Here is a 27735-nt window from a genome sequence, read left to right on the forward strand (position 1 = left end):
TTCTGATTTTGACTCTTTTTTCTTGATGAATCTATATATCGCTTGTCAACTTTTTTAAAAAAAATAGCTTAGTTTCATTGAGCTTCTCTATTGTCTTTTTTGTCCTTATTTAATTAATCAGGCCTTTGTTATAACCTTGCTTCTACTAGCTTCAGGCTTTATCATTCTCTTTTTTCTAGTTTGATGGAGGCGTAAAGTAGAGTTCCTTATTTACTTGAGAGCTTTCTTGTTCTGATAGAGGCATTATTGTTATGACCTTACCTCCTAGAACTGTTTCTGCTTCATTCCATGAGTTTTGATATCTTGGTATGTATTTTCATTCGTCTCAAGTTACTTTTTGGTTTTTTTTTTTTTTTTTCTCATTTCTTCTTTGACCCATTGGATGTGCAGTACCATGTTGTTTAATCTCTACATATTTGTAAAATATCAAGTTTCCTTTTAATTGACTTGAAGTTTTAAACTCTTACAATCAGGGGCACCAGGGTGGTGCAGTTGGTTGGGTCCTGCTTGGGGTTCTGCACTCTGTAGTCTGTTTGGGACTCTCTCCCTTTCCATCTTCCTCTGCCTCTCCCCACCACGTGCACTCTCTCTTTCTCTCAAACAAAAAAATAAATCTTTAAAAAGTTTTAAACTGTTAACAATCAGAAAAGCTACTTGTTATGATTTCAGTCTCCTTAAATGTATTAAGACTTTTTGTTGCCTAATATGTGATATATCGTGGAGAATGTTTCATGTGCACTTGAGAAAAGTATGTATTTTACTGCTTTTAGATGAAATGTTTTGTGAATACCTAGGTGAGATGAACTTAATAATACTTCATTTAAATCCAGTATTTCCTTATTGGTTTTCAGTCTGGATAATCTGCCATTGATGAGAGTAAAGTATTGAAGTTCCCTACTGTTTATTACTATTTATTTATCCCTTTTGGTTTGTTAATGTTTGCCTATCTATTTAATTACTCCAATTAATTTGGGGTGCATAAATATTTATAAGTGTTTAATCCTCTTATTTGCTCATTACTGTATAATGACCTTATTTGTCTCTTAATATAGTCTTTGTATTGAAGTCTCTTTCCCTGATATAAATATAGCTATCTCTGCTTTCTTTTGCTTTCCACTGGCACAGAATATCTTTCTGTCCCTTCCCTATCAGTCTGTATGTATCCTTATAGCTAAAGAAAGTCTCTTATAGGCAGTGTATAGTTCTGTCCTTTTTAAAAAATTCACTCAGCCACTCTCTCTTTTAACTGGAAAAGTTAGCGCATTTATTTATTTTTTATTTGAGAGAGATAACATAAGCAGGGAGAGGGGCAGAGGGAGAAGAAGGGGTTGTAGACTCTTCACTGAGTGCAGAGCCCGACACAGGGCTTGATCCCAGAACCCCGAGATCATGACTGGAGTACAATCAGACATTCAACCAACTAAGCCACCTAGGTGCCCCTACTTTTTTTCTTAAAATACCCTTGTATTTTTAAGTAATTTCTATACCATGGGGCTTGAATATAAAACCCTAAGATCAAGAGTCCCATGCTCCACTGAGTCTATTAACTTTTAATTATTCATAGGTATGGACTTAATGCCATTTTGTTAATGATTTTCTGCCAGTTTTATACCTTTTGTTCTTCTATTCTTTTTTTGCCTTCCTTTTGTGATTTGATGATTTTCCACAGTGATGTGCTTAGATTCCTTTCAGTTTATCTGTTGTGTATCTACTAAAGGTTTTGGGGGTTTTTATTTAAGTATAATTAACATAGTATGAGGTATTAGTTTCAGGTGTACAACATACTGATCTAACAATTCTATAAATTACTCAGTGCTCACCACGATAAGCATTGTCACCATGCATTATTACAATATTGTCTATATTCCTTATGCATTATTTTTACTTTGTGACTTATTTTAGAACAGGAAGTTTGTATCTTTTACAGTCCCTGAGCATTGAATATCTTTCTTTTTATTTGTGTCACCTTAAATTAATTTCATCAGTGTTTTATAGTTTTCAGAGTATAGGTCTTTCACATCCTTGGCTAAATTTACTCCTTGGTATTTTATTTTATTTGATGCAATTTTAAATGGAATTGTTTTCTTAAATTCTTTTTCTGTTTCTCCATTATAGTGTGTAGAAATACAACAGATTTCTGTGTGTTGAGTATCCTCAATTGAGGATAGTTTTTTCACTGAATTCATTTGTCAATTATAATGGTTATTTTATTTTGTGGTGTGGTCTTCAGAGTTTTCTATATGTAGCACTATGATATCCACAAATAGGGATGGTTTTACTTCTTCCTTAACAATGTGGATGCATCTTACTTATTTTTCCTAGTCTGATTGTTGTGGCTAGGACTTCCAGTACTATATTGAATAAAAATGAGAGCGGACATCCTTGTCTTTTTCTTGATTTTAGGGGGAAAAGAAGTCTGTTTTTCATCATCAAGTATGATGTTAGCTATGGGTTTGTCATATATGGCCTTTATTATGTTGAGGTATGTTCCCTCTTAACTCACTTTGTTGAAAGTTTTTATTGTGAATGGATGTCTTGTCAAATGCTTTTTCTCCATCTATTAAGAGGATCATAAGATTTTTATCCTTTCTCTTGTTAATATGAGGTATCACATTGATTTGATTTGTGGATACTGACTCACCCTTGAATGCCTGGGATATATCCCACTTAATTGTGGTGAGTAATATTTACATCTGTTATATCTTCTCAGGGGATTGATCCATTTATCATTATATTATGCCAAGTTGTCTCTTATTATTACGGTCTTTCTTTAAAGTCTATTTTCTCTGATACAAGTAGAGCTTCCCTGCTTTGTTTTATTTATCATTTGGATGAAATACCTTTTCTCATCCCTTTATCTATGTCTATGTCTCTTTAAGGCTATAGTGAGTCTATTACTTGTAGGCAACGTATAATTGGATCTTGATAGTTTTTTCCCCATACTCTGAGCCATTGTTTTAGAAAATTTAATCCATGTACATTTAAAGCAATTATTGATACTTATTAACTATTGATGAAGTAATTATTTGATATTGGTAAGTAATTTTGTCAGTTATTTTCTGGGTGTTTTGAAGATCCATTGTCCATTGTTTCATATCCTCTCTTGTGTTTTGATGTTTTTTGGTATCGGTATGCTTTGAACTGTTTGTAATGTTGTTTTGCATAATTACTATAGAGTTTTCTTTTGAAGTTACCATGAAGTTTACATAAAATATTTGAAAATTGTAATTCAAACTAAAAATGAACTTGAGCAGCATCCTTAAACTTTACACTTTTTCTACCTCCGTTTTAAGTTACTGATGTTATGGTATACATATTTTTAAGTATTTTATATCTAGTAACAGAATAGTGCAGATATGGTTGTTTTTACTATGTTTTAAAACTTAAACTAGAAGTGTAAGTGTATTATGTACCGACATTCCGTATTGCAGAATCTGTCACTATATATTTGCCAGTGCCAGTGAGTTTTATGCTATCTTCTTATGTTTCTATGATGTTAATTGTCTTCTTTGTGTTTCCACTCAAAGCACTCCCATTAGCATTTGTTCTAAGGCAGGTGTAGGTGAACTCCTTCAGCTTTTGTTGACTCAGGATCAGTCTCCATCTCTCCTTCATTTTTGAAGAAGAGCTTTCCAGGGTATAGAATTCTTGGTTCAAATTTTTCTTTAAATATTTTGAATATGTCATCCCATTGTTTCCTGCCTGGAACATTTCTTTTGAGAGATGGATAGTTTTTGGGGTGGGGGGGGGAGATTACCTTGCATGTAACTTTCCTCTTTTCTCTTGCTAGCTTCAAAATTATTTATCTCTGACTTTTCACAATTTAATGATAATAAGTCTCTGTGCAGCCCTATTTGGGCTCAACCTACTTTGGGTCCTTTGGCTTTTATGTATCTGGATTTTGTTTTCTCTCCCCAGGTTTTGAGATGTTTTCAGCCATTTTTTGTTTCAACATACTTTGTTGCTTATTCTTTCTCTTCTCCTTGTAGAATTCCCATGATGGTGGATAGTATTTTTTTTGATGGTGTCCCATTAATAGTAGGAGAGATATATTAAAAATTTTTTCCCTGATTGTAGAACTTCTAATGTTCTTTCTTTCAGTCACAGATTATTTCTTCTGCATGGTCAAATCTGCTTTTGAAGCTCTTTTTTGAATTCAATTCACTCGTTATATTGTTCAGCTCTAGGAATTGTTTGGGTTTTTGTTGTTGATGGTTTCCTTCTTAGTGGAACTTCTCATTTTGTGCATGCATTATTTTTCAAATTTCGTTAAGTTGTCTGTATATTCTTGTAGTTCACTAAACATGTTTTAATTTTTTTCAATTTTTATAAATTTATTTTTATTATGTTAGTAGCCATACAGTACATCATTAGTTTTTGATGTAGTGTTACAGGATTGTTTGCGTATAACACCCAGTGCTCCATGCAATCCGTGCCCTCCTTAACACCCATCACCAGGCTCACCCATCCCTCCACACCCCCTCCCAGCAAAACCCTCAGTTTGATTCCTGGAATCCATAGTCTTTCATGATTCGTCCCTCCCCCCGATCCCCCCCCCCCCCCGCCTTTTCCAAACATTTTTAAAAGGATTATTCTGGAAAACAAGATTGGTCGGGGGAAGGCTAATTCAGAATTTTTATCTGGTAATTGATAGATCTCCCTTTCTTTAAAGACTTATTGGATCTTCAGGTTTTCTTTGCTGCTTTCTGTTATCTTATTTTTAATGATCTTGATTCCTTATGTTGGTATTTACACATTCAAATAAGTGATTCCTTTTCCATACTTCATAGGTTTGAGTAGGCCTAGACACTTCTCACCAGGAAGCTCAATATGGCTTTCTGGAAATATCTGCTAAGAACATCCTTGTGGTAGTGGGGCTTGCTATCTGGGTCTTTTTGGGTGGAGGCACCTGCCCACCCTCTGAAGCTAGTGTAGGGTGGTGGGGTGTGGCTGTCTCAGAATAGTTGGATTAAATTGCTGGCTTGGTTCCTTGCCCAAGTCAAATGGTAGGATGGGCTCTGCAAGTTGCCTGGTCTCTCTGGTCGGCATACTAGACAGTTGGGGCTGGGTACTATACTCAGCAGCTGGTGGGACTGTGAGTAGCTTCCATGCCCTGGCAGGACAGCAGGCCAGGGCCCAGGACACATGGCACATTGATTGGGGACCTGAATCAGGCAAGAGTGTACACCGAATTTCCTGACCAAACAAGGCCACTGTTTTTTTTTTTTTCTATAAATGGGGGCTAGCTTCCCATGGGCTCTGGCTGACTTCTCTGAGAAGGCAGGCTGAGGCCTTATTCAGCAATGAGTGAGGCTACAAATTAGTTTCCCTGTCCTACCACAGGGGGAAGACCAGCTCCAAGGCTGGTAAAGGCTTTTCTTTTCTCAAGCCAACCCATTTCTCCCAGTTTCCTAGCTCAGCAGGGTTTCCAGCCTTGCTCTGCAGACTATCAGCTCTGCCTTTCGGGTTCTCCACTCCAGAATTGATGGGCTATGTAGCTTTCCAGGTGTTTGAGTCTGGCTTTCTGGTTTGGTGGTGTTGGGAGTTTTATTTAATGGTGAGTAGGGTATGAATTAGCTCCTCTGATGGGGCAAATCAGGGGAACCCTCCACTACCTGGCACTGGCTTCATTCTTTGGATGGTCAGCTCTGCCTGCCGTACTGTCTGCACAAGCATTGCCAGGCTCTGCAGCTTCCGGGGGTTCCTGTGGGCCTTTCTGGTTACAATCGACAGAGGGCTGGGCTCTGGCTCAGCTCCCCTGCCTGGGTGGGGGAAGACCAGGATCCAGGGCTGGGGAGGCTACTGATTAGAGGACCTGAAGGGGGCAGACCCGCCCTGTGGTGAGTTGCCAGGTCAGACTGAGCCACATGCTTGGTTCTGCAGGTGAGCAAACTGCTGATCGGGACCACTGCTTGGGTGCTGCGGGGAGGAAATCTATTGGCAAAGATGGCCAAGTCCTGTAGTCTTGCCCACAATTTCTGGGATTTGAGACTAGAGTGGGGGCTCCCAAGAAGCAACCCATAATGCTGGGGTTACTGGATATCTACCCTGGGATTTCCTTTCCCTGTGAAGTATCCAGAGGCTCGGCAGGGGTCTCTGTGCCGTGCTCTGCCGGCCTCGGGGAGGGCAACGTAGGCAAGCAGCTGGCTGGGTCTCTCCTCACACAGCGTCTCTCCGTCTCCGTGGTGCAGGGCTGCTTCAGCCTCATCCCCGTTCTAGGATTCTCTCAGTGGTATCTTGTCCAGGAAGAGTTGCTAGTTGCTCTTCTTGTGAGGGAGGGAGAGTGAGGTCAGGAACGAAGGAAAGACCTATGCTATCTGGGTGATATCCGTCTCTAAAGTATCTTAGGACATGAAGAATGAAGCAGGAATGGTCTCACAGTAGTGGTTCTCAAGTGTGGCCCCTGGAGCAGGAGGACTCAGAACATTAAAATATATTTTACGAGATATGTGGTATCGTTCTTGAAGACTAGTTAGAACATTTCTGGCTCTAATCCTAAAAACAGTAAAATGTAAACCTAGTTTCTGGTTTCTTAAATTTGGGAGCAGAATATTCAATGACCACAAATATATTCTTAGACCAGTGGCAAAGCCCAAAGCAGTACTTAAAACTAAAATGAAAAATATGGAATAAAAAGAGTGTTCCTTAAACATAATGTTGTAAAACTGAGAGTATACCAGGGCAAAGTCTCAAGCTATTGTTTCAAGTAAGTTGAATTCAACAAATATTTACAGGACTAGCTATGTACCACTAAGTTCGTGAAGCAAATATGCAGGATGTTTTATAAGAGAAGGATTTGGGAAGTGACAGCCTCCGCTTCAGTCCTTTGTAACAGATTCACTGGGAGGATACTGAGTTAGTAGCTGATTCTGTTTCTACTCCAGTACCGAACCAGCACTATGCACTTAGCGCTTATCAGTTCCTTTTTCTTACTGCTTTAAATCCTTAATATGTATTCATGTTAAGGACAATTTCAAAAATTTCCTTTATGTGTAAGTTTTTAAATCTTTATATTAATTGCTAATTTTGTCTTGCTAATTTTGTTTCTCTTGCCTAAACTGTTTTTTCTCCTCCAGTTGATTCTAAAACGAAGTATAAATTTAATAGAGCCTATCCTGGATTCTGAATTGGTGTTTTTCTAGTGTACTAAAAACAGTATTTTTTTTCCTTTGGCAAACAAACAAAACACCCAAATGATATTTCATGGTCTTTTGTGAAGTACCCCCTTGCCTAACAAATCAAAACAGAAATCTCTGCCCTGAGATCACAGGCTCAGAATAGCAAATATAGTAACCTTTTCCTTTTCTTTCTTTTTTTTGGGGGGGGGGGGAGGAGATATTTGTGGAGGTTAAGGGCAAATTAAACTCCCCAGTCAAGACATCTCCTCAGGAGCACAGGCTATAACCTCTTGCCCATCACCTCCAACTCCAAAATATCGTCTGCCCTAAATATTGAGTTCTCTGAGCATGAAAATTAGCAATTCAGGTATATTTGAATCATTAGCACTGCACTTGAAAGATATGTTTTTAAGTTGCTATTCTGTAGGAACTCTTGGCAACCAGTAACCCGTTGGGACTATTAAAGTAATATAGGCCCTTCTAACAGAATATTAATATGACTCAGCATTTAAAAAATCACTTTACAACTTCAGGAACTAAATTGAGGTATTATTTATTTGTAACATATTTACATTCTTATAAAATTGTTCTTATCCAATACATCATCCTGCATAGTATCTTAAGAATGAACATCATATGCTGGGAGTAAAAATCCAACTTTCTTAATTTATGCATTACCCAACATCTTTTGGATCACAAAATACCATCAATTTGGATTCAGAGAACACGAACATCTATTGAGAATTTTTTGTAGTCAAAGAACAATGTAAATTCAACAACATAAAGTAATTAACTTGACCCTGAGTGTATCAGTAATTTGCATAATTTTTGAATACATGCATATCATACTTTCCTTAACCTTACCAGTATACCACCACTTGGTTTAAATTCAGTCATCTCGATTTTTCTACCTTGTTAATCCTTAAGATAAAAAGGAACAAAGAGGGGCACCTGGGTGGCCCAGTGGGTTAAACCTCTGCCTTCGGCTCAGGTCATGATCTCAGGGTCCTGGGATCGAGCCCCACATCGGGCTCTCTGCTCGGCAGGGAGCCTGCTTCCTCCTCTCTCTCTCTGCCTGCCTCTCTGCCTACTTGTGATCTCTGTCAAATGAATAAATAAAAATTAAAAAAAAAAAAAAAGGAACAAAGAATGGGGAAGTAATTAAGAGACAAGGAGGAGAAAACTGGACCCGCCAGAAGTTTTCCAACAGTGGCACAGACCTGGTCCAGGCTTATTAACTGAAGGGTCTTGGAGTTCCCTTCTGTCACCCGAGGCTGATGTTACATTACTCTTGCTGCATTTTTCCTGTTGTCTTTCACACTGCTTAATTAAAACAAAACAGTGTACCAGCTGAGGAAGTTGACTAAATGATTCCTGGAGCGCTTCAGAAGAACAAATATTGAAGACCCGACCACAAGAACAGTGGTGAAGAACTGTGTTAGAGGCTGGTTTTTCTGAGAAGCTTGAGGGACAAAAAAAGCAAAGAGCCCAGAGTCTGACTCTCCTTCAGAAATGCTAGTGTCGGCAGGAGATGAGCCCGAAGGGCAAAGAACCGGGGACAGCTGGGTGCTGGTGAGGGGAAATGTGGCCGCCGACTGAGGGCTCGCTTATCTCAGGCCAACACTCACGACAGGCCTGCCCAGCTCAAGCCGCTGTGGCATGTACGAGGTAAGGAGTTACTTTTCTTGCCCCTCATATGACAAATCTAAAGATGAAAAAATAAGCATGAGGTGGGGAAAACAGTGTGTGGAGTCAGTCATGCTTGGATGACTTTCAACAGTAACTGTTGGCCAAAAAAAACATCAGAGGCAAAAACCGGATGGTGGGTTTATCTCTTCCATGTGCCCTTCCCTAATCCTCCTCGCCCACTCACACTGTTACAAAGGGCCAAAGGCTCAGCAGATGACCAGGGATGGGAAAATTACCTGGCTTCACACCAGCCACCACATAACCGAAGAATTTGAGGACTGTGGAAAAATTGTACTCTAAGGGGATGTCCATGTTTGTGATTCTATGAAAACAGCCCTCAAAGACCTAAACTATTTGAGACTTGGTAAAATAAAAAGAAGAGAAAACAGACATTTTTTTAGGACCTCTAAGATTCCCTGAAACAGGAGGGAAAATGGCCTATTCGCACTCGCACATTCCAAGAACGGGCATCCTTTGTCCCTAACGTGATTTGTCACCTGGCCAATGCCATGATAAATACTGTTAGAGAAGTGTAGCTTTTTTAAAATAAAGGATAAAAAAGCAAATGGTACAGAAAGGCTTCTCTTTTTTATTAATCAGATGGAGAAAACATCAAGTGTTGCACAAATAGCAATGAAAGGGGAGAAAATCACTCTAGCCCTATCACGCCGCAACAATTGGTTACATGTCTTTTCTCTCCTTTTAATGACAGACAAGTCGGAATTTCACCAAGCAATCATACAGTGCTTGGAAATGAACAGAGAGTTGTGAAAATAATGCTTCTCATCCTCAGGTAAAAAAAGCAAAAATCGTGTAAGTACTCAAAGTAATACAAAGCAATGTTACCTGTAGTGACAGTGCAGGGTAAGAGCTTCAACACCTGCTAATTTACAGCTAAAGAACTGTATAGACGAGTAAGTAAAAATTAAATCACATTTGTGTAAGAAACTGTCTTCAAAACATTATAGGAATTTGCATACGTAGAATCCAAAGTATAAGACAAACTATTTAAATTCTGATTTATATAAATCCAAAAATGCTAAAATATATTATTTGGGGCTGGGGGGAGGGAGAAGCTTTAGTCACTAAATACAAACATGATGAACTAGATAAACCAGGTTGAATATTAAATAGTTTCACTGAAAATTCCATAAAGAGTAAAGGCAGAATGGCACCAAGTTAGAAAAGCAGTGTTTAAGGCAAACTAAATATTAAGTAACCTTAATTAAAAGAGGAGGCATACAACCCCATAAATAATAAAGTAATTCCTCTGAAAAATTTCTATACGACACTTGAATATATGAGTGGAAGCAGAAATAATGGCTGTTGTCTTGAGTTTACTTGAAAATACTGAATAGTACTATATAAAAATAACAAAATGCTTCTGATTTAAAATACACTCAAATCATGGGCCACTTAGTTGTCATATAGCAAAGAAAAATAAAATAGTACTGCAATGTCTCAGAATCTAAATATGTGAAATGCCAAAACTTACTTTGAAATCTTTTTTTTTTTTTTTAGAGGATGTGTGTATGTACAGGATGACAAAAAAAAAAAACAACAAACATTATTTTGGCCCATGTAAAAAGTATGCACAGAAACGTGCGCCATCTCCCTGCAAGTAGGTGTCTGAGGGTCAGCTGTTGAGCACGCGGTTCGGTGTCAGACCTGAGATCACCCGCACACACAAAAAGCATCAAGGACTAAGAAGAGAGAAATCATGAAATAAACAATGACATGTTCTTCAATCTTCAACAAAATAATCAAGTACGTATCATTAAGTTAAAGGTCGTAGCACGTGAATTTGCACCGTACAGATTTGGTATATCAAATTGTCCTATAAAAATAGTTGTTTTCTAAGAACTGTGGTACGTGAAATTACACAATCACAGCAAGGATCTGTTTCTTTGCAGCTACTGGAATGACACCGTGCCTTTTTAGAAAAGATCAAGTGTAGCCTAGAGGCACATTCGCAAGACCCCGACATCTGCTGGAGCTCCCCACAAGGGGATGGGACCAAGTCTTTACCGCCACGCTCCAAGCGAAGAGGTCACTGTGCCCTGGGTGAGTCTCATGTCACACGGTCCTGGGGGGCAGGCGCTGTTTGTACATTCCAGCAATGGCTTTGGCTGCACTGTAGATCATCTGCCGGCGAGACATGCCGGTGAATGTCAAGTGCCAGTCAGTCCGCGTCACGTTCACTAAGCTCTTTTCCAGGACTTCACCCACTGTCACCAGAAGGCCTGACCACCTCAGACTGTAGTCCTGGGGAGTGAGACTTTGAGCCTGTGGAAAAATGAACCTGGGTATGATTTATATTGCATTGAAAACAAATGACTGGGCCTAGCTCTAAGTGACATCCCAAAGTCCCTTAGTATAGAGGACAACAAACCCTGAGAAACACAGCTATGCTGGCAGCTCTGTGAGGTGACAAGGCTAAGGCTACGAAGACTCAGAACACTACTACACAAACCTCCTCTGTTCAGTGTCCACTCAGTCTTAATCTCATGATGCCATCTAACAGCACTCAGCGTCCAAGGCTCCAGTAGGAGTCCATGCTGCTTCAGGTTAAGAGGAAGAGGAATGCTGAGCAAAGAGCCTCCACCCCTAATCCTTCCTGTCCTTTTCCACAGTCCCTCCCTCATCAGTGTGCTCTTCTCTGAGCCTTCCCATCATCTGAAATGTTCACTGACATCTCGGCCTATATGTTGTCTAATTCATTAGGTATCTGAGGTTCTAATATTTGATCACCAGGTCTGATTTTTGTGTTGATTTTCCGGCATATATATATCCTAATTACCTAACAGTTAACCCTATGGTAGTTATTTCTAACATTTCAATTCTATTGAAATCCTTTTTTCTCTTTTAACATGCTCATGTTTGAACTGAGTAAACTGATAAGCTATTGCTTGAACCATCAGGCCATTTCTGGGATAAACCAATCTTGGCCAGGCTGTTCTGTTTGTGATACTGTGATTTACAGTTAAAAATACATATACACCTGATCCTTGAACAATGTAGAGGTTAGGAGAGTGACCACCTGGTATAGCTGAAAATCCACAATATAACTTTTGACTCCCCCAAAACTTAATTACTAACAGCCTACTGTTAACCAGAAGCCTTAGTGATAAGTCAATTAACACCCCCTTTGTAATGTTATGTATTATATACCATATTCTTGAAGTCCACTAAGCTATAGAAAAAATGTTAAGAAAAGCAAAAAGAGAAACTACCAAGAACGTCGAAGAGTCTGCTTATAAATGGACCTGTGTAGTTCAAACCCATGTTACTCAAAGGTCAGTTATAGCTTGTCTTCCCACCCCCTCCCAGCTCCAGGACAGGGAGAGAGGCTGCAAGATGATTAAATAACCAATGGTGAATGACTGACTCCATCATGACTATCCAATGAAGCCTCCATAAAAACCCCAAAAGGCTGGAGTTGGGAGAGCTTCTGGGTTGGTGCCTGTGTGCCCATGTGGAGATTCTAGGAGAGCAGCAGGCTAGGAGAGCACACAGAAGCTCTGCGCCCTTTCCCGGGATCTTGCCCTCTGCATCTCTTCCATCTGCCTGTTTCCAGGATCTATCTTTTCATAATAAATAAGCGACTTAGTGAGTAGAGAGGGTTCCTGAGAAGGAGGGGATTGTTAGAACCAATCTGTAGAACCAGACAAGACACCTGGACTTGTCACTGGCCTCTGCGATGAGGAGGGGCCAGTCTTGTAGGACAGAGTCCTTATTCTGTGGGATTGGATACTATCTCCAGGTGTAGAGTCAGAATTGAGATGAAATGTCTGACACCATCTGGAATCCTAAAATTCCTTGGTGGTGTGGAAAAACCCCTCCCAGACACAGGAATTGGGTCTGAAACCTCAATAGTTGGTGTCAGGAAAGGTACTTGGCTAGAACAGCCCTGGTTCCTTGAAATGTGTAGCTTACGAAGAGCAGGGAGGAAAGGATGAGGGCTGAAAAACCTCTGGCCGCTGGGTGGCCACGTGGTCAGTGCTGGACTGGAGCAGCATCAGGGCTGCAGTCTATCACTAAAGGTAAGGTTACCATGGAAATTAGAGATGGCTCTGCCTCCTGGGAAGCTGGTTTACTGAATACATAGAGAAATGCAAACTAGTAAGAAAAAGGCAAAACAGTCCACCACTTGGTGGTGGTTCTCTACCATAACTAACATCAAAGTAAAAAGACAATGCTTAGTCTGGCCTTGATGCTGGATGGATATACGGAGGGACACAATTTGATAGAATTACAGTCAAATCTGTAAGGAAACTGTTAGGTGTGAAGTGGCCTTCTGATACCTGACTGTATTGTGAGGATGGACACTGCAGTCTCACTGGGGAAAGCTTCCCAGACCTAGTATGCTGAAACTGAAACAGTGGAGATATGCCCTTCATGCATGATTAGCTGGACATGCTATCTGAGAACCAGGAAGACTGTCTGGGCCCACACGGTGTGGAACAGGAGCTGGTATGCTAGCAGGAGCAAATTCTCTGTGCCACTGCCCAACGTGGAGCTTAGACTGAGGCTTATGGCAAAAATTCAAGTGTGCCTGGTGACCCCTACTGGGACTCCGGAGTCGGATATTTCCACTTGGGGGGCATTTACCAGCAGACATTATTAAAGCTACTCCTTTCACTGAAGGACATAAAATGATTCTGTAATGTGAAATATCCATAATATCTAGGATGGTGTTTGAGAAACGCCCTCGTGGGGATGACAGTGCCCGGGCAAGTACATAAACCATGGTGGTGGTTTATGTACAGGGTCATGATGCCTAGGGAGACCATCATGAACAAGGCTAAATAGCTAAAGACCCAACTAACTCTTGAGAGAGTTTTAGATGACATTTAACAATGTCCATAAGACCAAATGTGTTGAAAATCTTGTGAAATGGAACTTAGGAAAAGGACAACAAAATGCACTTTTCCATGGAGTACTAAGCCTTCCACAAAAACCTCTCGAACAAACCAGAATGTAAATAAAGGATGAAAGGTAGGGAACCAGTTATTGTACATGATGCTTCCATTCTAAATACCACGTGGACGAGTGAACTCAGAGTTCAATTTTTAACAAACCGAAAGCCATGTGCCTTTCGTGTAAGGTTTTTCTTTTTAAAAGATTCTATTTATTTAACAGAGAAATAGCACAAGTATGCAGAGTGGCAGGCAGAGGGAGTAGCAGGCTCTCCAGGGAGCAGAGAGCCCAATGCCTGAGCCAAAGGGAGATGCTTAACCAACTAAGCCACGCAGGCACCCCACAGGTAAGGTTTCTAAACTGGTTTCCACTTATTACAAAAGATGAACGAAGACAAAGGTACGGAAGTAATGGGGGACCAAAATGATAGATAATGAAAGGTAAACAGACCACCAGCAGAACAGGTAAATCGTTTTTTCTGCTGACAGTAGTGAACAGGATAATAAAAAGAAGAGGAAAATAGTGATTAAGCCTGTGACATATTACCTTTTCAAAGACAGCTGGAAAAGAAAGGAGGAAGGTACTCAAACTAGAAACTGAAAAACAGAAAAGGCTAACAGTGCAAAGCTGCCACAAAATCAAGAATATATAGCCTATTTCACACAAACTTGTATCCTAAAAACGGTATTTCAAGTTTCTATGGAGTAGGATGAAAAAGAAGAAAACGAACCTGCTGTACAAATTCCAAAGGCACAGGTGTGGCCTGTGTAAACGTTTCCAGGTGAATGCCATGGACGGGGTCTTCCACTATCAAACAACCAATGTCAAACCACCTGCAACAGAATAGATGAGTTGTTCATGTGCCAAATAAAGGTTACAGTGACCAGACAGAACAAACCCACAATAGTTAGTATCATTCCCATAAACCATTGGAGTTCAAAAACGAAATGTGTATCAGTTTTCAAGAGAATAATCCATAAAAGCTATATATAAAATGACCTGTTGGCTTAATTCCAACAGGAATGAGGAAAACAACAACAAAAAACCACCTGAAACTTATCCAGGTAAAGTTTTTCTTGCTCAGACTCAGGGAGAAGGATGGGAAGAGGAATATTCAAAAAAGCAACAGATAGTTACTCATCTGAATATGCAAATACTTAATCACAAGTAACTTTTTAAAAATGTCACTTGCTAAAATACAGGAAATTTTATTTTACCATCTCTATGGTTACTATGTAGCCCACTTGCAAAGTTACTAGCAAATTAAGCTCATTCAGAGGAAGTAACAAATCTTATTCTTGATAATGTCTTTGAAAACACTTCATGAAATCAAGAAAACTTTCTTCCATTTAAAGTTACTCATAAATTATAAAAATACATTTTATAATTGCCTTAAGTCATCTGTAACAGCACCAGCATTTTAGATAACCAGAATTATGCAACCACCAGATGCCATGAAATGAGTTTGGATAACAAGAGGATATACAGAGTAAAAAAAGTTGTCTATATTTAAAAATATGTAGATCTAATGGAATGTGATAAAACACGAAATGAATTAGGTAACTTCTATTAACATATTCAAAGAAACAGCAAGTAAAAATGGAATAAGTTTTGCTGCGGATTAAAATGATAACAGGTAGTATCTGTAGTATTCATATCCTAAAACTTGGTTTCAAACAAACAACATCAAATAAGGATATGAATTTTATTTGGAATACTAATCAGTCAGTAACTTGTGTATAATGCAGATAGAGAACAATCGTGGTGATTAAGCTGGCAGGCATGGACTTCCTGAAAAGCAGACTCAGGGAAGGTGAAAGCCCCCCTCCTCCCCAACCCGGCCTGGGTCCCCACCATCCCGTGATGCTGCTGAATACAGATTAGAACTCTAAGGTCCTCTTTGCTGTCTGAAATTCAATGGTGCTCTTAACCAAGTCAAGAGGGATATCCCACTCAGTAGCTAGAACTGCAACCACCATCACGCCCATGAAAACCTCTTCCATGGGACGCCTGGGTGGCTCAGTTGGTTAAGCGGCTGCCTTTGCCTCAGGTCATGATCCCAGCGTCCTGGGATCGAGTCCCACATCGGGCTCCTTGCTCATCAGGGAGCCTGCTTCTCCCTCTGCCTCTGCCTGCCATTCTGTCTGCCTGTGCTTGCTCTCTCTCCCTCTCTCTCTCTCTGACAAATAAATAAATAAAATCTTTAAAAAAAAAAAAAAAAACCTCTTCCATCTCTTTCACTAGTACTGCTGGTGGGGGAAATGCTGGACTCTCCACTCCTCATTACTGTCCTTCAACTTCCCCGGCACCCCACCCTCACATGATTCACAGACATTTCCTAAGGCTCTGTCTCTGTCCCTTCCTACCCCTCTCCAGGCAGCTGCTGAAAGAACTCGGACTAGAAGGATCTCATAGGGGTCACTCTGACTAAAAGAGGGCTTAAGAAGAACTGTAGTTCCAAGATACTTGGATTTCATTTACCAGCAAAAATCTCAAAACAATGTCAGAACTGCCACTCTGTTTTACAAAAGATCTCTACCACCACCGGTCAATTCTCAGAAAAAAAGGACATTTTACACTTAACACACAACCCAAGATTTTTCAACTTTGTGGGTTAACCTCCGAATAAGGATAGTCCATACTTACACAGGCTTTTGTCCAGGTAAGGGACACATCATGGTAGTTTTTCTCAATGTGAAATTCAGAGGCAGGCAGGTCTGGCCTAGCTCTATTCTTTGTTAGGGCTAAACACATTTGGGATCTCTTTTGGGTGTCTGGCTCTTTCTCGATCAGCAACCATGTTTTTGACTTTATCTTCTCAGCACTTACTTCCCACAGGACCACGGGAGATAGAAGTAACCAAAGCACCAATGATCAAGTGGTAGGGATCCTGGCTTTGCTCTCCATTCACATATCCTCCCTCTCTGCAACTCCGTACCTTCTCACACCACCTTTCCATCCTCTCCTCTTTAATCCCACACTAGAAACCAGTGATTTCCTAATATTACAGTTGACCCTTGAATAATGCGGAGGTTAGTGCTGCTGTGACCCCCTGGAACAGTAAAAAATTTAACTTTTGACTCTCTAAAAGCTTCTAATAGCCTGCTGTTAACCAGAATTCTTACTGGTAAAAGTCTATTAATATGTATTTTCTATGTTATATATATACACCATATTCTTATAATAAAGTGAGCTAGAGAAAAGTTAAGAAAATCACAGCAAGAAAAAATATTTTCTGTATCGTACTGTATCAAAAAAAAACCCCACATATAATTGGATTTGTACAGTTCAAATCCATGCTTTTCAATAATCACCTGTTTCTACTATCCCTAATCTTCCTAATAGGCTACTGTACTTGTCAAAAGGCATTTGGTAGGAAAAAATACCACATACTACATCTACGGAGGATGGGACAGCTGACGGCAGACTAATGTTCCCAAAGAAAAGCTGGAAGAGGTACACAAGTCCTGCATCTACGGTGTCACAGAGCTGTAGAAGGCAGGAGGACCAAATGGAATAATGCTGGCGACGGGGGATAAACTTTCAGAGTGAGGTGAAGACCTGGACCCGAATGCCACCCAGCCTGAAGTCACCAAGCAGACTAGAAGTGAAGGAGACCCACCACTAACATCTCTGAAAAGGTGGGGAAATGGTTAAACTTTACTCTGGGGTTGGAAGTGTTCAGGAGCAAAGTTATTTATGTGCCCCTTCCACTTTGACCATGCAGACAGAAGCAGAGTTGGTGCATTCTAGCCGGCCGGTGGCCTCAATGATCCCCGTCCCCCTGGTGCGCTCAAGCCATCTCGCCGCGACGGCCCCAGCATGGGACGCAGTGGTACACCTACACCTCAAGGCTCCCAACACACATCGACTGCACAGGGAACATCCCTACAGAAAGCCACCCTTTCAACACTGGGAGAACTAAGTGTTTGACCTAATTCACAAAGTCAAAACGGGAGATAGGAATATGCTTAAATGAAACAAAGATTCAGTCTACTGAAGAGTGCATAAATTCAGCAAATATAAAAAAGAGCCAATCAGATTGAAATACAGTAAGTGAAATGACAAATACACTAGAGAGAATCAGCAGCAAAGGAGAGGAGTGGCAGAACAGACCAGTGATCCAGAAGACAGGCTATCATAATGCAACCAAGCAGAAGAGCAAAAAGGAAAAAAAAAAAATGAAAGGCTAAATAGTCTCTGGGACATTAACCATACTATATACATACTCCCATTATAGGGGTCCCAGAAAAGCAAGAACGGAGCTGAAAACTTCCCTAGCCTGGTGAAGGTAGCAGATACAGGCCCAAGAATCACAAACCAAAGTAAGATGAACCCAACGAGGTCCACACCAAGAAACAGAGTATCAAAAATTAAAGAGATAATCTTAAAGCCACCAAGAGGTAAGCAGCTAGTTACATATAAGGGAAACCCCATAAACCTACCAGATTTCTTAACACAAACTTTGTAGAACAGAAGGGAGTGGCATGATCTGTTCCAAGTAGAGAAAGAAAAAACCTACAATCAGGAATACGCTACCTGAAGAAGAGTAACTGATCACCACTCAATCATTTTAAGAAATGTTAAAAAGACTTTTTCTAAGAAGAAAAGGCCATGCCTAGAGGTGAAAACTGAAAAAGGGACAAATTTCACAGGTAAAAGCAAACACACAGTAAAGGAAGTAGATAAATCACTTACCCAGCTATTGGGAACATTAAAAGGCAAAAGTAGTTAAATCAATTATATCTACATTAAGGGATTTGCAAAATAAAAATATGTAAAATATGACTTCATATACATAAAAGGTAGAGGGATGAGTAAAGTGCTTTCTGAATGTGTCTAAACTTAGAACATCAACTTCAGACTGTGTAACTTAACACTACAGAAAGCCATCAGTCACAAAGAGAAGGGAACATGGCAGAACTACATAAACTACAAAACAATGAAATGGTAATGAGGTCCGTAATGCTCCCATCAAAAGACATAGGGTGACTGGATAAAAATACAAGACCCATCTACATGTGGCCTAAAAGAGAGTCACTTTATACCTAGACACACAGAGACTTTTAAGTAAAGGAATGGAAAAGGCATTTCATGCAAATGGAAGTGGAAAAAAAAAAAAAAAACCCCACCAAAACAAAAACTGGGAAGCATGACATGTATCAGACCAAACAGACTCTGAAACAAAGACTGTATTAAAAGACAAAGAATGGCATTAAATAATAATAGTAATAATGGGATCAATTGAACAAGAGAGTAGTAGAACAATATCAATTATCTACATACCCAACATTGGAACATCTAAATATGTAAAATAAGTATTAGCAGATCTCAAGGGAGAAAGTAACAGTAAAACAATAACAGTAAAGGACTTCACCCTCAGACCCCCACTTACACATCAATGATGCATAGATCATCTACACAGAAAATCAGTAAGGAAATGGTAGCTTTCAACCAGATGGATTTAATGCATCTGTATACAACACTGCTTCCCAAACCAACTGAAGACACATTCTTTTCAATAGCAAATGGATTGTTCCCAGGATAAATCATATGTTAGGCTGAAAGCAAGACTCAGTAAGTGTCAGAGAATAAAATCCTATCAAGTACCTTTTCCTACTACAAGGCTATCAAACTAAAAATCAATTACAAGGAAAAAAATTTTAAAAACTGGGAAAAACATGAACATATGGACACCAAACAATATGCTTCTTACTAAACCAAGGAGTCAACATAGAAAGCAAAGAGGAACTCGAAAAATCCTTGGAAACAGCTGAAAATGGACACCCAACAGCTGAAAGCCTTTGGGACACAGCAAAAGCAGTTCTAAAGGACTACCTCAACTAAAAAGTTCAACCTTACAACCTAAAAGACCTAGGAAAAGAACAAAGCTCCAAGATCACAGAAGGAAAAAAATAACAATGATTAGAGTGGAAATAGAAACCGACTCCCCCCCCAAAGAATCAAGAGCTACTTCTTTGTAACCATAAACAAACCGTTAGCTACACTAATCAAGAAAAAAAGAGTCAAATCAGAAATGAAAGAAAAGTAACAAATGACATAAGAATTTAAAAAATTTTGAGATACTTGTGAATACTATGAAAATATTGGCGCCACCAAAACAGACAACAGAATGTAGAAATGTATACATTCCAAAAAACATACAAAACTGAATTGGGGGGCGCCTGAGTGGCTCAGTGGGTTAAGCCTCTGCCTTCGGCTCAGGTCATGATCTCAGGGTCCTGGGATCAAGCCTCAAATCGGGATCTCTGCTCAGCGGGGAGCCTGCTTCTCCCTCTCCCTGTGATCTCTTTCTCTGTCAAATAAATAAAATCTTTAAAAAAAAAAACACAAAAACTGAATCAGGAAGAAACAGAAAATGTGAACACATTAATTACTAGTAAAAAAAAATAATCAAAAAGCCCCCAACAGGGGCGCCTGGGTGGCTCAGTGGGTTAAGCCGCTGCCTTCGTCTCAGGTCATGGTCTCAGGGTCCTGGGATCGAGCCCCGCATCGGGCTCTCTGCTCTCTAGGGGAGCCTGCTTCCTCCTCTCTCTCTGCCTGCCTCTCTGCCTGCTTGTGATCTCTCTGTCAAATGAATAAATAAAATCTTTAAAAAAAAAAAAAAAAAAGCCCCCAACAAACAAAATCCAGGACCAGGCAGTTTCACAAGAGAATTCTGAGTTATTTATATTTACCCTTCTCAAACTATCCAAAAAATAAATAACAGAATAGGAAGGAAAACTTCCAAATTCATTCCACAAGGCCAGCATTACCCTGATAGCAAAATCAGACAAAAACTACAAAAAAGGAAGTTATAGGCCAATATCCTTGATGAACATAGATGCAAAAATCCTCAAAACATCAGCAAGCCAAATTCAATAATACATTAAAATAATCATAACAGTTGAGTGGGACTTCTTTCAGGGATGCAAGAATGGTTCAACATCTGCAAATCAATGTGACGTATCACATTCACAAAACCAGGGATAAAAACCGTATGATCATTTCAGTAAATGCAGAAAGCGCACTTGATAAAATTCAACATCCATTCATGCTAAGAATTCCCAATAAAGTGGGTTTAGAGGGAACACACCTCAATATAGCCACAGATAACATCATAATGGTGACAAACTGAAATTTTCTTCTAAGACTAAGATGTCCACTCTGACCACTTTTATTCAACATAGTGTTGGGTCCCCCAGTAATGGGTCCATGGTCAAAGAAGCAAGACTGATACAAAGCGAAAGTCAAGCAAAGCTTTATTTCGCGCCAAGCATCAAGAATCAGACCCATCGTCAAACAGACAGGTCGGGCCGTCCCTTACAGAGAGGACGACCCCTCCCTGCCTCACAGACTAACTTTTATAGAGCAAAGGCCATGTGGTTGGGCCTGGCCACACACAGGTGGCTGATTGAATTACAACTCACCCCACAGTAGCTATGGAAACTAGCCTATCACCTTGGTAGCTAGGAGACAGTATGGCCCCCACTGATTGAATACCTCCACCTGGCCTGACCCACCCTTGTATTTGGACTTTGTTACCTGGAATTGGTTTCCTGGACTTGCTTTTAAATAAGTTTCCATGGGGGGGGCAGGGTCAATTTAAGTTTTATTGCATAAACAACAAAATGGATGTTCAACCGAGGTGGGGCCGCTCTGGCTAAATAGGCCCTTACAATAGCACTAAAAGTTCTAGCCACAGAAATCAGACAAGAAAAAATAAATAAAAGGCATCCAAATTGGATAAGGAAGAAGTCAAACTGTCAATAGTGAAAGAGCATATGATACGATGTATAGGAAAACTTAAAGATGCCACAAAACTCAAAGAACTAATAAACTCAGTGAAGTTGCAGGACACAAAGTCAACACATGGAAATCTGGTATACTTCTGCACACTAATAACAAAGTGGCAGAGAGAAATTAAGAAAACAATCCCATTTACAAGTGCATCAAATGAATAAAATACCTGGGAATATATTCTGCAAAGAAGGTGAAAGACCTGTACTTTTTTTAAGATTTTATTTATTTATTTGACAGAGACATAGTGAGAAAGGGAACACAGGCGGTGGGGGGGGGGGGGGGGGTGGAAGAGGGAGAAGGCTTCAGGAGGAGCAGAGAGCCAGATCTGGGTCTTGATCCCAGGACCCTGGGATCATGACCTGAGCTGAAGGCAGAGCTTAACAACTGAGCCACCCAGACGCCCCAAGACCTGTAATCTTAAAACTATAAGATAATGAAGAAAAGCTAAAGGTGACACAAATGTAAAGATATTCCATGCTTATGGATTAGTAAAAGCAATAGCATTAAGATGTCCACATTATCCAAAACAAGCTACAGATTCAATGCATCCCTATCAAAATACTGGTATAATTTTTCACAGAACTAGAGCAAATACTACTAAAATATGTATAAAAACACAAAAGACCTTGAATAGCCAAAGCAATCTGCAAAAAGAAGAACAAAGCTAGAGGTATTATAATCCAAAACTTCAAGCCCTACACTTTGAAGCTATAGTAATAAAAATATTAGGATACTGGTACAATAGACATATAGATCCATAAAACAATGTAGAGAACCCGGAAATAAACTCACACTTACATGGTCAGTTAATCTTGGACAAAATTGGCCAGAATATACAATGGGGAAAAAGTTTTCAATAAATGGTACTGGGAAAACTGGACCAATTTCTAACACCATTCACAAACTCAAAATGGACCTAAATGTAATATTTGAGCCCATACAATTCCTAAAACAAAACACAAGACAGCAGTATCTTAAACATCAGCCTTAGTAACTTTCTTTCTAAATATATCTCCTCATGCAAGGGAAACAAAAGCAAAAATAAACACTGAGACTACACCAAAATAAAAAACTTTTCCACAACAAAGGAAACCATCAACAAAACAAAAAGGCAATTCTACCTAACAGAGTATCTTTGCAAGGGATATATCCAATAAGGGGTTAATATCCCTATAAAAAACTCATATAAACGTACACCAAAAAACAAATAATCCAGTTAAAAATGGGCAGAAGAGGGCACTTGGGTGGCTCAGTAGACTAACCATCTGCCTTCGGCTCAGGTCATGATCCCAGGGTCCAGGGATTGAGTCCAACATTGGCCTCCCTGCTCAGCAAAGAATCTGCCTCTCCCTCTGACCTTCACCCTGCTCATGCTCTCTTGCTCTCTCTCCAATAAATAAAATCTTAAAAAAAAAAAAAAAAAAAAAAAAGACATGAACAGACATTTTTCCAACAAAAGACATCCAGATGACCAAAAGACACATTAAAAGATGTACAACAAAACTCATCATCAGAGAAATGCAAATCAAAACCACAAAGAGAACGCCAGAATGACTAAAATTTTAAAAAGCTAAGAAATAACAAGTATTGGCAAGGATGCAGAGAAAAAGGGTCCTTCGTGCACTATTGGTGGGAATGTAAAGTGATACAGCCACCATGGAAAACAGTATGGAGGTTCCTCAAAAGATTAAAAATGGAAATACCTTATTATTCAGTAATTTCACTCTGGGTATTTACCCAAAGAAAAAATACTAATTCAGAAAGGTACCTGCATCCATATACTGACTGCAGCATTATTCATAATAGCCAAGCTAGGGAAGCAACCTAAATGTACACTGACAGACGAATGGATTAAGATATGAGACAGACAGACATACACACACACACACACACACACACACACACAGAGGAATATTAGTCATAAAGAATGACATCTTGCCACTTGGAACAACATGGACCTAGAGACTATTATGCTAAGTGAAATAAGTCTGACCCAGGAAGACAAGTATCACACGATTTCATGGACACGTGGAACTAAAAAACCAAACACATTAACACACTTCTCTTCTGGTCATTGCCAGAAGAGAAGGGTGTGGGAGACTAGGCTAAATAGGGAAGGGGATTAAGAGGTACAAACTTCCAGTTATAAAATAAGTCAGGAGGAACAAAAATACAGCATACAGAATAGTCACAAATACCATAATAATTTTGTAGGGTGATAGATGATAATTACACTTATGGTGAACATTCTGTAATGTACAGAATTGTTTAATCACTATGTTATATACCTCAAACTAATAAAACATTGTACCACAAGTTTATTTTGATTAAAGAAAAAGTGCCAAATGAAAAGAACAGCCAATCTAGACTTATATATCCAGCAAAAACAGCCTTAGTAAATGTGAATTAAAAGTATCTTCAGAGGCACATGGGTGGCTCAGCTGGTTAAGTGTCTGCCTTCAGCTTGGGTCATGATCTTGGGGTCCTGGGATCGAGCCCCGTGTCGGGTTCTGTACTCAGCTGGGAGTCTGCTTTTCCCTCTCCCTTTACCCTTACCCCCTGCTCAAGCTCACTCTCTCAAATAAATGACATCTTAAAAAAAAAAAATTTTTTTTTTCAAACAGTAGCTAAGAAAGTTTGTAGATAAAGTCTCCATTACAATGTAGTGCCAAAGGAAGTCCCTGAGACAGAAGAAAAATGATCCCAGAAAGGAAAACAAAACTACAGGAAGGAATTCAGAGAATAAGTATCAATGAATACTGACAGTAAAGGACAACACTACTAATATCTTAGGAGTGTAAAATGTATGCACAATTAAGAAAACTGAAAATAATACCATAAAAGATGAAGGGGATGTTGGGTAAAGAATACTAAAAGTGGTTCAGTATTACCAAGTCACAATTTTTATTATTAAAAGACTAATTTCTAAGATAACCAATAAATGAACTGTAAAAAGTTAAGATAAGGGAAAAATGAAATAATGATCACTAGATGACTCTTTGGTGCTTACAAAGAAAGCATTCAAAGCTCTCTCCCATATCACTTGATTTCCTAATACAACAAATGATCAGCAAAGCTAATGTAACTACTGACCCCAGAATCCTCATCATCTTCAAACTCTTCCTCCACTCAGAATGTCCTATATTTGTCACTTACCCAAATTTTACCTACTCTTCACAATCCCGTCCAAGTCCCACTCGCCCACATATCTCATGTGACGGTACCTCTACATTTATTTCTCCTTGTACTGTATATATTTCCTACCAGCAAAAAATTACACACTATTTTATACAGTCACTTAAAACTGTTCATCTGTGTACATTATTTTCTCCCAACTTGCCAGCAGTATAACCTCAGAGCTGGAAAATATTTTTAATATACTATAGCCATTAAGTCCCAGGCACAACGCTACTCAATAATAAATAAACAAAAAAATATAACAAAACCAAATGTGATTACAAAAGAGATCGATTTCAACAGTTAGGAAGCTCTTTCAGTATAAATAAATTCAGCATTTTAAAAATAATTTCTCCCATAAAAAAGCCAACTAAAGTACAAAGTCCTGAAAAGACCATAATGAATACGATTCTCTGAATATCCTCCAAACTAAATAGATAAACATCATTGCTCAGATCTCAAACCTGGTGACTGGCACCAGGCCCTGATTCTCATACCTTCCATTACGCTGAATAACTGTGTGAATGACTATGTTGGCTACTGGTGGTCAATTACCTCAGCCAAAACAGCATTGTATCCTCTTAAAATTGTGTATATAGTCACTGAATATAATAGCACCAATCTTAAGATGTAAGCATTATTATCTCCATTTTATAATTAAAAAAGAGAAACCTGGGTAGCAGAGATGACACAGCTAGTTAGATGATAAAGCTAGACCAGAATATAATTTTCTCTAAAATAGGATAAAGACTGAATAAATTTTTTTAAACTAGATATTCAGTCTCAGTACCCCAGAACTAACTGTACTTTGCTCGTAGGATAGACAAAATAAGCCTCTTACTGAATAATTATATACCATCAAACTAGATAACCTAGAATACATGGATACATTTCTAGAAACATATAACCTACCAAGACTGAATCATGAAGAAATCAAAAATCAGTAAAAAATAGACTGATTTCTAGTAAGGAGATTCTAGTCAGTAATCAAAAACCTCCCAACAGACATCTGTCAGAACCAGACCCCTTCACTAGTGAACTCTAACAAACATTTAAAGAAAAATTACTACCAACACTTCTCAAAGTCTTCCAAAACAAAAAGAGAAGGGACACCTCCACACTCATTTTACAAGGCCAGCATTACCCTGATACTAAACTCAGACAAAGACACAACAGAAGAGAGAATCAAAGGCCAATTTCCATAGAAACAGATAAGTAAAAATTTTCAACAAAATATTTTTTTTTTTAAGATTTTATTTATTTATTTGACAGAGAGTAATCACAAGTAGGCAGAGAGGCAGGCAGAGAGAGAGGAGGAAGCAGGCTCCCTGCTGAGCAGAAAGCCCGATGTGGGGCTTGAACCCAGGACCTGGGATCATGACCTGAGCCGAAGGCAGCGGCTTAACCCACTGAGCCACCCAGGCACTCCTTCAACAAAATATTAAGCCAAATTCAACAATATATTAGAAGGATCATACACATCATTTAGGATTTATTCTACAGAGACGTAGAGATGGTTCCACATCCATAGACCAATGTGATACAACACAATAACAAAATGAAGGGCAAAAATCGTAAGATCATCTCATAAGATACAGAAAAAGCATGTGATTCAACTACTGGTAATGATAAAAACTCTCTGAACAGGTTTAGAAAGAATGTACTCAAAATAATAAAGGCCACATATGACAAGCCCATAGCTAGTATCACATTCAACAATCAAAAGCTGAAAGTGTTTCCTCTAAGATCAGGAACAAGACAAGGATGCCCACTCTTTCCACTTCCTTTATTCAGTATGGTACTGAAAATCCTTACCAGAGCAATTAGGCAAGAAAAACAAATAAAAGGGGTCCAAATTGGAAAGGAAGAAGAAAACCTGTGATTATTTTCAGATGACATGATACTACATACGGAAAAACAATACAAACAAGCAAACAAAACAAAAACTCTAAAACTTGGAACTTATAAATGAATTCAGTAAAGGTGCAGAATAAAAAATCAAAATCTGTAGTGTATAGATATGCCAAAATCTGTTGCATATCTATACACTAATTTAAACTACCAAAAAGAAAACTTAGAGAAACAATACCACTTAAAAATCACGTCCAAAAGGACAAACACTGAGGAACAGATTTAACCAAGAAGGTGAAAGATCTCTACTCTGAAAACTATGTAAGACATTAATGGAAAAAATTGAAAACTCAAATATATGAAAAAAATATTCCAGATTGAGGGATTCGAAGAATTAAAATTGTTAAAATATCCACAGTATTCATTAAGCAATCTACAGATTCAATATAATCTCTACCAAAATTCCAATGGCATTTTTCACAGAAACAGAACAACCCTCAAGTTTGTATGGAACCACAAGACCCTGAATAGCCAAAGCCATCTTGAGAAAGAAGCATCATCACACTCTTTGATTTCAAACTATATTTTGAACTATATTACAAAGCTATACTCATCAAAATAGTATGGCATTGGCATAATAATAGACACAAAGATCAATCCAACAGAAAAATGAACTGAGGAATAAACCCACACCTATATGGCCAATTAATATACACCAAACTGCCAGGAATACACAATGGGAAAAGTACACTCTGTACAATACATGGTGTTGGGGAAACTGGAGTACTTACACCATACACAAAAAGTAACTCAAATGGATTCAAGACTTAAGATCACAAACCAAATTTCTAGAAGATGGTGTAAGTTGTTTGATACCAATCTTGGTGATAATATTTTGGATTTGACACCAAAAGCAAAGGCAACAAAGGCAAAAATCATTAAGTAGGACTACATCAAACTAAAAAGGTTCTACACAGCAAAGGAAACCATCAACAAAATGAAAAGGCAACCTACTGAAGGGGAGAAAATATTCACAAATCACATACCTCAGAAGGTGTTAACATCTAAAACCTATCAAAAACTCAAAGAACTTAAGAGCAAAAAAAAAGAATCCAATTAAAAAATGAGCAGGGACTCTGAATAGTTTTCCTAAGACATACAGGTGGCCAATAGACAC

The 27735-nt window shown here is 38.9% G+C and overlaps 1 protein-coding gene across 2 annotated transcripts in view; it reads right to left on the bottom strand.

The window, feature by feature from the left end:
• Positions 1–10353: 10353 nt before the first annotated feature.
• Positions 10354–27735, bottom strand: part of LOC111140940 (proline rich coiled-coil 1) — a 39675-nt gene continuing 22293 nt past the window's right edge. For both annotated transcript variants that reach the window (XM_022493209.1, XM_022493208.1), the window contains exons 8-9: positions 14458–14560; positions 10354–11093 (exon numbers count right to left, since the gene is read on the bottom strand). In XM_022493209.1, the coding sequence (XP_022348917.1) occupies positions 10884–11093; positions 14458–14560 (313 nt within the window). In that variant the 3' untranslated portion in view covers positions 10354–10883. The remainder of the gene's footprint in view (positions 11094–14457; positions 14561–27735) is intronic.

The sequence above is a fragment of the Enhydra lutris genome, unplaced genomic scaffold (genome assembly GCF_002288905.1).
Source record: "Enhydra lutris kenyoni isolate GAN:26980312 unplaced genomic scaffold, ASM228890v2 scaffoldscaffold5, whole genome shotgun sequence".
In the NCBI taxonomy this organism is placed as follows: domain Eukaryota; kingdom Metazoa; phylum Chordata; class Mammalia; order Carnivora; family Mustelidae; genus Enhydra; species Enhydra lutris.